This window comes from Crotalus tigris, unplaced genomic scaffold (assembly GCF_016545835.1).
Source record: "Crotalus tigris isolate CLP2741 ecotype Arizona unplaced genomic scaffold, ASM1654583v1 scf7180000017666.379230911805:20528666, whole genome shotgun sequence".
Classification (NCBI taxonomy): Eukaryota; Metazoa; Chordata; class Lepidosauria; order Squamata; family Viperidae; genus Crotalus; species Crotalus tigris.
The window spans coordinates 5851664-5865187 of record NW_024096552.1 but is presented as its reverse complement, the minus strand read 5'-3'; the positions used below and the strand labels follow the sequence as shown (position 1 = coordinate 5865187).

Below are 13524 nucleotides of genomic sequence, written 5' to 3'. Positions count from 1 at the left end.
CACTAGCTGAGAACTGTTTGATTTTCAAATGGGGTATGCAATAGAACAGGGGTCCCCAACCCCCGGTCTGTAGACCGGCACCGGTCCGTAACATGCCAACAAGAGCTGAGGTGGCGCAGCAGTTAGAGTGCAGTACTGCAGGCCACTTTAGCTGACTGTGTACAGCAGGTCAGCGGTTCAAATCTCACTGGCTCAAGTTTGACTCAGCCTTCCATCCTTCCGGGGTAGGTAAACTGAGGACCCAGATTGTTGGGGGCAATGTAAATATATATATATACATTGCTTACTGGTGTACACCGCTTAGAGAGTGCCTGCACTTAAAGCGGTATATAAGTCTCAAAAATAAATAAATAAATAAACAACCGGGCCTCACAAACAAAAAAAAGCCCCATCCATGGGATGCAGGCAGTACACAAAACCACACTCCTTCTGGTCCGTGGAAAAACCTTTTCCCACGGCACCGGTCCCTGTTGTCCAAAAGGTTGGGGACCTCTCCAATAGAAGATCGCTGTGATTGATTACGTCTACCTCCCAACTGAAATGCTGCAGTTCAGAACATTAAGAGTCCTGGTGGCGCAGTGGTTAGAATGCAGTACTGCAGGCTATTTCTGCTGACTCCCGACTGCCGGCAGTTCGGCAGTTCGAGTCTCACCAGCTCAAGTTGACTCAGCCTGCCATCCCTCCGCGGTGGGTAAAATGAGGACCCAGGTTGTTGAGGGGCAATATGCGGACTCTGTAAACCGCTTAGAGAGGGCTGTCAACCACTGTGAAGCAATATATTGCTATTAGCTAGCTACCTTGTACCTCTGGGACAATCCATGTTGATTTGTTCTCCACCTTTTTTTTCCCCCTGAGCTGGGGAGCTTTCTTTACAGGTAGATCTCTAGTTATGACCCTACGTGAGCCCAGAATTACAGTTGTAACTCATGCTGGTTGTTAAGCGTTGTTTATTTATTTATTTTATTTATTTATGAGACTTATATACCGCTTTTTAAGTGCAAGCACTCTTTAAGCGGTGTACACCAGTAAGCAATGTATGTATGTATGTATGTATGTATGTATATATATATATATATGTATATATATATATATATATATATATATATATATATATATATATATATATATAGTATTTAACATTTGCCCCCAACAACCTGGGTCCTCATTTTACCTACCCCAGAAGGATGGAAGGCTGAGTCAACCTTGAGCCGGTGAGATTTGAACCGCTGACCTGCTGAACACAGTCAGCTAAAGTGGCCTGCAGTACTGCACTCTAACTGCTGCGCCACCTCGGCTCTTACCTTGTTAATTTTTTACAGCATTTTTTGTTGTGTTTGTGAAGCGAATCTGCAATCATTTACAACAGCGTTGTTATGTGACCCTATTGTCCACAATGGACATTTTTTTGCTGGAAATTATTTATGAGGTAAATTGTGGTCATGTGACCATGGGACACTGCAAATGGCCTTAATGTAGGACTGGTTGCTGAGTGCCCAGTATGTGATCAGGTAATGGATGGGGATGGGGCCTGACTGCCAGAACTTCAAATCCGGGTCATAAGTATCTCTTTTGCAGTTCATTGTAAGCTTTCAAATGATCCCTAAGCAACTGGCCGTAAGTTGAGGACTACTGTATTTTTGACTTCTTGAATATAACACCATTTACAAAATTAACCAAACAAACCATGGTATAGTTTAATATTAAGTAGGAGCCCGGTTACTTAATTCCTCATTTTTTCCTCTACTGTTATAGGGTATAGTGCAGGGGTGGGCAACCTTGGCTCTTTTATGACTCATGGACTTCAACTCCCAGAATTCCTGAGCCAGCATAGCTGGCTCAGGAATTCTGGGAGTTGAAGTCCATGAGTCATAAAAGAGCCAAGGTTGCCTACCCCTGGTATAGTGTAATATTATTTCACTGTTGAACAGGCCAGTTCCTAGTAAGCTTGAATGCCAGGTGCTGGCAAAATATTTCATATTTTGAAATATTTCCTGTATTTTGGGAGATCTTACAGTCCAATGGAAAATGCTACTATGACCTTCTTGTTCTGGCAGGTTTCATTTCTCCAATTCTGATAGGTGTTAGTTTGATAATTTAGGTGCACTATTAAAAGATCTGAAAGACCAGACTGGGGATAGATTGTCCTGGAGAAAATCTATGCACATGGTCACTAAGAGTCAAGACCAACTTGATGGTGCAAATTCAGCCAGGATAACTTAGTGATTAGTTGTTGTATGTAGCAAGGAGTTGGGAAAAGCTGCAACATTGACTCAGACAATTCCATTAGAAGGAGCTGTAAATTTTGAATGCGGTGCGCCGTGATGCCCGATAACTCGCTTGTCTTCCCATATAGAACAGCGATCTGAAGTTTGGCTCCGGGAACCGAAAAGTTATCTGTGTCATGGTTGTGCTGCTCTTCATAGCCTTCAATTTTGGGCCTGTCAGGTGAGATGTCCTGGCTCTTTTGGGGCTCCATTCTCAGCTTGGGTTGTGAGATTGTGTCGCTCCTCATTCTCCATCTGGAAGCCCTTCGAAGCTGTCACATTGCTTGGATAGTCAGCTTCATCTGCTGTAGGTGTGCGTGTGTGTGGGCAGACTTGTTCGTATTTGTTCAGTAAAATGGCTCAGAAGGATTTCTTTTTGTGTTGACCTGCTTCTGAGAAGAATGTTGCCTGTCTGTTGAAGTCACTTCTACAGAGTATGTAGGAGCCTAGGTAGGAGATGAGCAAGTAGACATGAGAGTGGGGTTAAAGTTTAGAGTTCTAAGGTTCCCACAAGAGATCTAAGTCCAGCCCGCTGTGAATTCTGTTGACCCTTATCTAGTGCCAGTTTGGTCGACCATTAGTAGATCGCATTCATGTCAGGCGCAGGAACAGGAGTAGAGTTCAAAGCAGCAAAAGTTTATTTCATGTTACCTATACACAAGAATCTGATCTATTAATGGTCAAACCAAATTAGGGCTAGGTAAAAGAGTCAACGGAATTCACAGAGAGCTGGACTTAGTGTCAAGAGTGAAAATTGGGCAGCTACGTGCCTCTTTGTTTTCATCTTGCCATTAGAGCAGTGGTTCTCAACCTTTCTAATGCCGTGACCCCATAATACAGTTCCCCATGTTGTGGTGACCCCCAAATGGGTGTGGCCACCAATAAGAGGGAGTAGGACAGCTAGGGAAAAGGGAAAAAAATGGCGGACAGCTTGGTTTGGTGACCCCCATGAAATGGTCGTTTGACCCCAAATGGGGTCCCGACCCACAGGTTGAGAACCACTGCATTAGAGTAAGCATCTCCTCCATGATGCTTTCGACTGGGTTAGTCAGAGAAACGAAACCCCTCCACTTCTTCGGAGGTTTGCTGAGGGAAGGCTGTCTGGAAACTTTTCAAGGACATTAAGCAGGTGTGAAGAAGATAGCAGACGGTTCTCATAACAAAGAGAATTTGTTTACATGAGCTATGTGGACATCTGGGGGTTTTGGCTGGGAATATCATTGTTATATTCTATGGTTAGATGCCTTGGGATTTTAGAGTTAGTTTTCCTTCGCCTATGCCAGATCAGTAAGATTTTCAAAAATGAAGGTAATCTTGTTCTTTATTTGATATTCGAGCTGGAGGTTGACACTTAGATTTCTTGTGGGAACATAAGGACTCTAAACTGATGGCGTGCTTAACCTTCCCTGCTCATCTCCTACAGCCTACAGCATATTGATGACTCCTGAGTTTTTAAAAAAATGCTTGCTTGCTTTTTAGTTTTCGTTTGCTTTCTAAATTAAAAGCTGCTTAGTTTTTTTGCTTTAAAAAAATATTTTTCTCATATTAGAGAATCCTGTGTTGAATTGCTGATCATGCCTTTGGAGTCTGTAGACTAGCGTTTTTCAAAGTTGGTAACTTTTAAGATGTGTGGACTTTCAAGTCAGCATGCTCGCCAGGAAATTCTGGAAATTGAACTCCACGCATCTTTAAAGTTGCCAGGTTTGAAAAACATTGCTGCAGACTTAAAGTCTGCATTTTAAAGAGCATGCCTTAGCCATGTTGTTAATAAGTCATTGTCCCTCTCTCTGACTTCTTCCCTCTGCTCACTTTATGCTCTGACAAATGGACCCTGGTCCCCCAAAAGTGCGGCCTTTAAAGTGGTACATAATTTTCTGACTTTTATTTGTGGCTTTATGAGAGCTTGCTTTGTCTTCTGTAGCCTTGCTGAAAGCTCCTCCTGCTGAAAGCTATTGATTTTATTTCTCTGCTGTGCTACTTTCTTGATAGTTATGAGAGTACTGGACAATCTTGGATCTTCTTCACGTGATCTCCCCCCCCTCCCCAGTTGGGACAGATTCAGAAAGAATCTACTCCAGCCCACTCTTTGGGGGTTACGGGGACATGGCACTTGATGTTTTGCAAAAGGATGGTAGTTTGGAATCAGTTCACTAGATTATGTGGGCCAGAAATAATTCTGTATAAAATATCTGAAGAGGCTGGGACCTGATTCCACTTTTTAATCTCTCCAGCATCACCGAACGCAAAGTTGCAGATGTGTCTCAGCCCAAGCAAGAACAGGAGTCTGGCCCAGGCCAGAGGCATCTTCTAAGCATTACACCAGAGACTCTTGAAATGCCAGAGGCGGAACAAGAGGAACCGCAAGAGGAGACCCTGGCAAGGCCAGGCAAGCCTCAATTCCGGTAATTTGGAGGCAGAAAGTGTGAAATGAAATAATGTGTCGCGAGAAGTAGCTGGCCGCAATTTCCCTCCGTTGTTTCTGAACTTCGGCAACTTTAAAGATTTTCTGGGAGTCGAAGTCTACCCATCTTTTTAATCTCTCCAGCATCACCGAACGCAAAGTTGCAGATGTGTCTCAGCCCAAGCAAGAACAGGAGTCTGGCCCAGGCCAGAGGCATCTTCTAAGCATTACACCAGAGACTCTTGAAATGCCAGAGGCGGAACAAGAGGAACCGCAAGAGGAGACCCTGGCAAGGCCAGGCAAGCCTCAAGTCCGGTAATTTGGAGGCAGAAAGTGTGAAATGAAATAATGTGTCGCGAGAAGTAGCTGGCCGCAATTTCCCTCCGTTGTTTCTGAACTTCGGCAACTTTAAAGATTTTCTGGGAGTCGAAGTCTACCCATCTTAAAATTGCTGAGGTGGAGAAAGAGTTGATTTAGATCAGGGCTTTTCAACCTTTTCACCCATTGTACCACTTTTAGGATATGGCAATATCCGAGTACCACCAGTCGCCTAGCAAGGTGTCAAAAACTTGATGACCCCCCCCAAAAAAGGAAAAAAGTGATAAAGTACAGGTAGTCCTCGACTTACAACAGTTCGCTTAGTGACTGTTCAGGTACAGGTAGTCCTCGACTTACAACAGTTCACTTAGTGACTGTTCGAAATTACAGTGGCACTGAAAAAAGTGCCCCCCAAGCCACAACTTAGCAAGACACCTGCTTTCATTGTTGTGAGCATTTCTGTTGAGGATTCGCAGCGGGAGTGGGGTGGGGGGATGTTTGGTTTTTATTCCCCCCATCTGCTGGGTGGTTGCAGCAGGTTTTGGTCACTTCACATGACCCTGGGACACTGTGACCATCATAAATTTGAATCAGTTGCCAAGCATCTGAAAGTAAATTACAAGACCCTGGAGATGCTGCAACATTCCAGCTGATCGGCGCTTCTTCAGGGCTCAGCAGAAGCACCAGGATCAGTGCTGCTTTCCAGCTGATTGGTGCTTCTTCAGGGCTCAGCAGAAGCACCAGGATCAGTGCCGAGCTCCAGCTGGAGCCTGGCGCTGATCCTGGCGCTTCTGCTGAGCCCCGACAGCCCCAAAGAAGCGCTGATCCTGGCGCTTCCACTTAGCCCTGACAGCCCTGCAGCTCCAGCCATCTCTCACTCAGGCTGGTGCAGTGCTACCACTGGTTCAGCTCATTCCCCTCCCCTGCTATCAGTTTTCTAGGATGGTTGCATACCACCTGCCAGGTGCCAATGTACCACACGTGGTACCCGTACCACTGGTTGAAGAGCCCTGATTTAGAGTACTATTGTTGCTGGAATGATCCTGTTTTCTTTTGGTTTTTTTTTTAAGTTGCAGTATCTTCCTGCTCAACCACAGGAACGACATCTAAGTCATTGTAATGATATGTGGGGAGGAAAGGGGCGCGATGGCTCAGCCGGTTAAAGATGCTGAGCTTGTCAGATGGAAAGCTAACAGCCTGGGTTTGAGACCCAAGCGCCGTACGACGGGGGTGTTACTTGCCCCAGCTCCTGCCTGCCTAGCAGATCCAAAAACCTGCAAATGCGAGTAGATACATCAATATCACTTGGTGGGAAGGTAACAGCATTCTGTCCCCCTCGGCATATAGTCATGCTGGTCGTGGAAAGAGTCTGCGGACAGTGCTGGCTCCCTTTGCTAAGCAACTGAGATGAGCACCGTCCCCCAGGGTCAGGCACAACTGGACACCTTTACCTTTACTTTTATGTGGGAAGGAGGGTTGAGGATGGAGAAAACACCAGAAGTGGCCCTCTCTGGTTTTGAGGAAAGTAAAAATAAGAAAATGGGGAAAGGTACTTTCAATTTTGCAAGATTCTGTCCTCGTAACCTTACCATAAGGCAGTGTTTCTCAACCTTGACAATTTTAAGGCATGTGGACTTCAATTCCCAGAATTCCACAGCCAGCAATGCTGGCTGTGGAATTCTGGGAGTTGAAGTCCACATGCCTTAAAATTGTCAAGGTTGAGAAACACTGCCATAAGGGTTAGTGTTAATACTCGAGGTTGGTGCTTCTTGTCTGGCTTACCTTGAAGGGCTGACAGTGATGCATTTATATCTACATTTTTTAAAACGATGACTTATTAGTAGAACAGAATGCTTCAAGAGCTACTGATGTCATGCTTTGTGGCAAGTGGTTCTTGTTTGTAAACGAGGGGTGTGGGTTTCTTTCTGCCCAGCTTTACTTGTTTTTGTTTTCCAAGTTTTTATTAATTTTCCAATATTACATTTACATATTTGAAAAGTAGCGTGGCGGTTGAGCACAGTAATTCCATTACATTTGAATATCGTCAGTGCAAATCTCAAAAGTATTACAACAACTAATTCCCTCTCTTTCTCCCATAATATCTACTGTCATAATCAGATCAATACAGTTCTTATTCTATCAATTAGACAAAAAATATCTTTCTAGTATTCATCAATAATCTTCAGTCTATACATGTCTTAATTAATTTGACATTCCATCTTTTAGACCAGTGGTTCTCAACCTTTTTAATGCCATGACCCCCCAACCGGTCGTAAGTCGAGGACTACTCAACCAGTCGTAAGTCAAGGACTACTCAACTGGTGCAGCACCGTTTGCAGAATGAGACTTTTGGCGGGCTCAGCAGGGCAGAGACAGCCTGGACAATTCCTATTGGCTTTTAAAAGCCAATAGAATTAGACTCTATTCAAGAGAGTCTATTCTATTGGCTTTGAAAAGCCAATAGAATAAAAGGGAGTAGCACAGCTAAGGAAAAGGGGGAAAAAAATGGCGGGCTGCGTTGTTTGGCGACCCCCGTGAAATGGTCGTTTGACCCCAAATGGGGTCCCGACCTACAGGTTGAGAACCACTGTTTTAGACAATAACCTAATAGGTTTTTCTTAACTTTAATTTCCCATTGATATTTAAATTTAACGTTTAATCTTTATCATTTCCGGATTTTAAATGATCCCAATTTCTAAGTCTCCTATCTCCTATTTGGGACTAATAATTTTTTTCTTTTTTTTCCTTCTACTTCCTTCCTTCCTTCCTTTCCAGAGGAAAAAATAAATAAATAAATAAACCATCAGCATTTGTACCACGAACCAATATACAAATTTAATTATTAGTATTTATACTTCTAAGTTTTACTTAACCTTTGTCTCAACTCATAACAATATCTTAAATTCAAATCTTATTTGTAAACGTTCAAACCTTTAGCCAATCAGTGACCTGATGGTTAATTTTCCCTTAATATTTTAATTTAATGTTTAATATTTATTTTTTTCCCAAATTTTTAATTAAGCACAATTCCTTTATTACAATTCCTCATATAATCTAATATTTAAAATACACACCTTATATATAAATTCTACCATCTATCTTAACAAACTAATAAAACAATATAATATTCTTATTTCAATATTTATATTTCTAGATTTATATAACCAAAATTTTCTTTATCTCAAATCGTTACAATATCTTGTGTTCAGAATACATATCCTATCCATTTAGATATATTCTATTTTAGATCTCATGTGTAAATCAAAACCCCAATCCCTTTCAGTCTTATTCTAGCTTTTTTTCTCTGCCAAGTCATCTTTGCTTTTAAATCATCAAAAAGGTCTCCTTGTATTGTTGTGGCTATTGTTTGATATTGATAAAGGTGTTCAGTTGATGTTTTCTTAAGAGGGCTAGCTGATTTAGCAGGTCATCTCTTTGTTTTTCCAATTCGATTCAGTTGTCCCAAAGTATTTATCTTCTCTTTCATCTGTTTTTCTTTTTTAGCTTCAAATTCCTTCTGGTTTATAAGAAAAGTCCTTTCCTTGTTCTCTATTATCAGTTTCTTTTTTGTGTTTTCCATTGTCTGTATTAGTTGACTATCTCTAAGTCTTCTATCATAGCATTTGGTTGTTTCACTTTATAGAATTCTGTATAGATGATTCTTTGGTTGAAGTCATAGTTTGAGTTTGCATATCCAGACTTATACGGAGAGTTTGGATAATTGCTTTTAACATATAAAGAATTTGTTCCTGTACTTCCTCTGTAGGAGAAATCCATTCCTGTTCTTTTTCCATTGTAGTACATTAAACTGAAAAAAAAACCCTTACAATCAGAAAGTCCACCAAGTAAGGAGCTGAGCTGAGTTTCTTACAGATGGTGCTTCAAGGTTGCTTTATATCTGATCTATTTTCAAATATGTCAACAAGTCTCTTAAAGAATAGCAGGTTACAGTCTCAAATTTAGCCACCAAATGTCATCTCAGAGTTAGTTAGATCTTTTTAGTTTTCTTTCCCCCCTCTATTTTAAGGGGGGGGAAAAGAACCCAAATCTTCAATAATATGGCCGGTCCTTTTGTCTGCCCGGTTTGGAGGGATTGCCAGCTCTAATGGGAGAGTTGCTGCTCTCCTGCGATCCAGCGAAAGCTCCTCTTTGCTGGTCGCCTCTTTGGGGCGACTTTTGGCCCTTTTCAGGGCCCCCCAGCGATGCGAAATTGAACGGGGGAGAGAGAGCAAATCTCCCAGGTGTCCATGGCGGCTGTGTGACGAACCGGACAGCTTTACTTGTTCAGTCGCTGAGAATTTTGACCATACCTGTTTTTTTCTCCCTCTTCCATGTTCAGGAACTTGTCAGCTCCCTTCTCAGATATGAAGGACCTCATGTTGAGGGACCTGGACGAGCTGTTCCTCGCTTCAGATTGCCGGCAGTTCAATCGCACTGAATCGCTCCGGTAGGTCCTGTGGAGGAAGTTGTTGATACTCCTTAGCTATTAGTTTAGAGCAACGTTTCTCAATCTCGGCAACTTGAAGACATCTGGACTTCAACCCCCAGAATTCCCCAGCCAGCATGTTGAACTCCATATGTCTTCAAAGTTGCCAGGGTAGAGAAACACTGGCTTAGAGGCTTGCAAATCGATAGATAATCCTCCATCACTTCTCTCCCACCTCTAGGTTGGCAGATGAGCTTAGCGGCTGGGTCCGGCGGCACCAGATCAACCGGAGGAAACCCTTACAAGCTCGCAAAGCAGCTCAGAGCAGCCAGGTGGGACACGACAACGTCTTGAGGGGAAGGAAAATGGGCACTGAGCAGGACCCCCAAAAGCTGGGAAAGGAATATCTGGTAGCTTGCGAAAGAAAAAAAAAAAGGAGGGTTAATTAAAATGTAAGAAATCCTGGTGCCTCTCCCAGGCATCTCTCCCATCCTTACTTACAACCCATGTCTTTGGGATTTCAGGAGAAGCCGCAGAAGAAGCCTCCGAGCCCTTCCCGCTACGTTCCAGCCAGCCCCCCCAAATACCCCGAGGGGTAAGTGGCTCATGTGGCAGATCTTCTTACCTTCTCTTTGGGAATTTCGTTTGGACTCTCCATCTGAATGGGAAAATTGTGGTTTCTTCTATTCTTACCACTTGTGGGTTTTCCCCTTCTTTAAGTTGAAACCGGCAAGGTTTCTTACGATAGTATCATAGTTGCTTGTTCCCCTCACGTACATAAGCCGAGAAAATGATTGCAGTGATCCATTGCGTGGGAGATCCTATCTCCTCTTTTCCAGTTATTTCAAGGAGGTTTAATTATGGTTCCTGCTTAGTTGGACTATGGCACCTGTGGCCTCCTGAACCTTTACTGTGACACCTTCCGGTATGAAATAATTGTCAAGTGCAGAAAATCAGTAGTCCGGGCATTCAAATTAATATATAGGTTCGTTGTAAGGTTAAGCTCTCTACAAGAATCTGAACTACTAACAGTCAGAGTAAATAGATGGTAGACAAGAGTCAACATAATTTAAGGAGGGCTGGACTTGTGGCCACGAAGACTTCTCCTTCAGCCTGGTCATCTCTTACAATAGTTTCCTGTTAATCTCTTCTCTCATCTGCGTATCACTGAGCCCATCTTCATTTCAGTCTCCATTGTTCCCATGGCTTTGGTGAAGTGCTTGTGTCAGGAAAAAATGCTTTGTATCTTGTTTTTTTTTTTTTTCTCTCTTAGGGATTCTCTGAGACAGTTACAGGTGTATCAACATCCCGACCATACAGAGCATGACTTTATGGATGCCATTGACCGCCGAGAGGATACTTTTTACGTTGTGTCTTTCCGTCGGGTGAGTGAAGAGCTGTCTGCATTTGTCAGCCTCCCAAGTAAACCAGGAAACCCAAAATGAGCTAATTCTACTTAATTGTACAGCTACATTAACTATCTTGCCAAGTCTGAAAGTACAAATCTCCCGCTGTCTTTGTTTACCGCTTGATCAGTTAGGGTGGGTTCTTGTCCAAGTTTCTTTCTCTGCCCCTTAATCAGTTGTGGGCTCCCCCCCCCTTTTTATCTGATCGTTCTCTAAGCCAGAGGTCTCCAAACTTGACAACTTTAAGGCTTGTGGACTTCAGCTCCCAGGATTCCCCAGCCAGCACAGGAATTCTGGGAGTTGAAGTCCACAAGTCTTAAAGTTGCCCAGTTTGGAGACCCCTCCTGTATCTCTTCCCTTCATTTCTCAAGGTTATTCCCACATGCCATTACAGCTGTGCTGTTGAGCCGCAAAGAATGGTTTGTAAACACTAGCTGTTTTATTAAGTGTACGGGTTGATTGTATGAAGACCAAGGCAGTGTGTTCAAATGTGGGAATCCAGCTTTTCCTAAAAACCCTTGCAAGGAAAACTTAAGATAGCAATAGAGGAGGCATTCACGTGCTGAATAAGTAGGTTAGAACTCTTGTGCTGAAAAACAGATGACGGGGAGCACGCAGAGGGAAGGAAGCAAACGGGGAATTCCTTTGAAGTGTGAGAATCTGCCCGTGTCTCGGTCTCGAGGTAAAAAATAAATTATAGGTCCTTTATAAGGCCAAGAACTTAAATGAAGGAAAGTAAGGCAAGCCTATTGGTAAATTTGGAGTCGCCGATGAAAAGTGACGATTCCTTTTAAGAAAATCTAGTCTGTTTAGTGGTGAAGAATCTGGGTTAGCGTTTAGGTCCTTCTCTCCCCTTCTTGCTGGAAATCGGAGAAGTTGCGGTTCCAGTCTCTAGGAAGCACCACAATTGTCTCCTCGTGCTTCAATTTTACAAGCTGCCTGCTGCAAGGAGACCAGTGGTGTTGGGTCAATGATAAAGCTAAGTCTCACAGCTGAAGTGGGGGGAGGGGAGTTGTTAAGAGATTGCCTAGCCTGGAATCCCCGAAGGGGAGGAAGTGACAGAGAATCTCATAAACTTTGGGGTACTTATCTAGTTGTTCTAGAGCAGCGGTTCTCAACCTGTGGGTCGCAACCCCATTTGGGGTCGAACGACCATTTTACGGGGGTTGCCAAACAATGCGATCCGCCATCTTTTTTCTTAGCTGGCGGCACCGCGCATGTGGCCTCCGCTGCGCATGTGGCCGCCGCCACGCATGCGCGGCGTGTCCTTATGACCAGGGTCGCCATATAAAAAGATTGAGAACCACTGTTCTAGAGTGTGCAGTTAAGTCTTGTGAGATTCCTGTAAACAGGCCAATAGCAATAAACATACTGCTCTGATCAATTATCAGTATTCTGGTTCCTTACCTTAGGGGTCCCCAACCCCCAGTCTGTGGACCGGCAGCCGTCTGTGGCATGCCAGAAATCGGTCCACGCAAACAAGCGAAGCCCCATTTGTGGGATGCAGGCAACTCATGAAACAACGCCCCCTCCGGTCTGTGGAAAAATCTGTCTCCATGGAACCGATCCCTGGTGCCCAAAAGGATGGGCCACTGCTTACCTGACACATGTTTCCTGTTCCCTTAGGACCACTTGCTGCTGCCTGCCATCAGCCACAACAAGACCTCTCGCCCTAAAATGTCCCTGGTGATGCCCGCCATGGCTCTGAACGGTAAAAGAAACCCAAAGTCTTGGGAGAGGCTGGGCTGCGGCTGCCCTCCTTCCAAGGGCGGCTGCATGTCAGCCTCTCTTTTCTTTTCTCCAGAGAGCCTCTACGGCTCCACCCTGGGCTACGAAGTCATGATGCAGGTCGACTGCGAGGTCATGGACACCCGGGTCATCCACATCAAGAGCTCCACGGTGCCCCCTTTCCTGAGACGCCAAGGCACCCCGTCCGACAACCACACCCAGCCGTCCCCGCCTGCCTTTTCTGGGAAAACTCCCCGTACAACTTTGCGGTCTCATCGCTCTACTTTGTCCACAGCTCGGCGGCATTCCCATCGCACCCTGTACTTTGGGGAGCATGGAGGAGGCTAGTTGGAGTCTGGACAAAGTGAAGAAATTCTGGAAGTGACATTCTTCCAACTAGGGACTTGGATATCCCCGCTCCTCGGGGCATTTCTGCCCAAGCGACGGATGGATGTACCGTACGCTGATTGGGCAGAAATGGGGGCCTTTACTCTCTCCTCCCCCACCCCCTCAAGCCTCTTTCTCAAGATGTTCCTTGGTCCACGCCCACTGCCGCTTCCAAGAGGGCTCAACGGAGGGGTGCTGAGCTGTTGCTGCTGCAGAGGCCTGGGCCCCAGCATTGCCCCCAAAAAACCTCTGGCTCATGTGTGCGGCCTCCTTGGGGTGGGGGAGGCCGAGATAGAGCTGGGTGAAATAAGGGACGGACACAAGAGGTGTCTACAACTACTATGTGCGAGCTGGAAAGTGTGAGAGTGTAAGAAGGATGAGTGTTCTCTTTTCCTCAAAGGGAAAGACCGAAAAAACGAGAGCGCGAGTTGGTGAGCATGTTGAAGTGTGTATGTTGTCCTCTTCAAAATTGCTCTGGTGGCACTTAGGCCTGCTCTTCTGGGTCTTTTGTGTGTGTGTGTGTGTGTGTGTTTGTATTTTCCCTAATTGTGGTTTTTTTTAAAAAAAATAAAGAATAGCTACAAATAAATTTCA

General features: G+C 44.4%; 1 protein-coding gene across 2 annotated transcripts in view; it reads left to right on the top strand.

Annotated features, from left to right (window-relative positions):
- ATF6B (activating transcription factor 6 beta) overlaps positions 1–13524 on the top strand; it is a 25569-nt gene extending 12045 nt beyond the window's left edge. For both annotated transcript variants that reach the window (XM_039336631.1, XM_039336632.1), the window contains exons 9-16: positions 2354–2445; positions 4496–4666; positions 9323–9430; positions 9651–9741; positions 9934–10004; positions 10683–10794; positions 12442–12526; positions 12620–13524. In XM_039336631.1, coding sequence (XP_039192565.1) covers positions 2354–2445; positions 4496–4666; positions 9323–9430; positions 9651–9741; positions 9934–10004; positions 10683–10794; positions 12442–12526; positions 12620–12891 — 1002 coding nt within the window. In that variant the 3' untranslated portion in view covers positions 12892–13524. The remainder of the gene's footprint in view (positions 1–2353; positions 2446–4495; positions 4667–9322; positions 9431–9650; positions 9742–9933; positions 10005–10682; positions 10795–12441; positions 12527–12619) is intronic.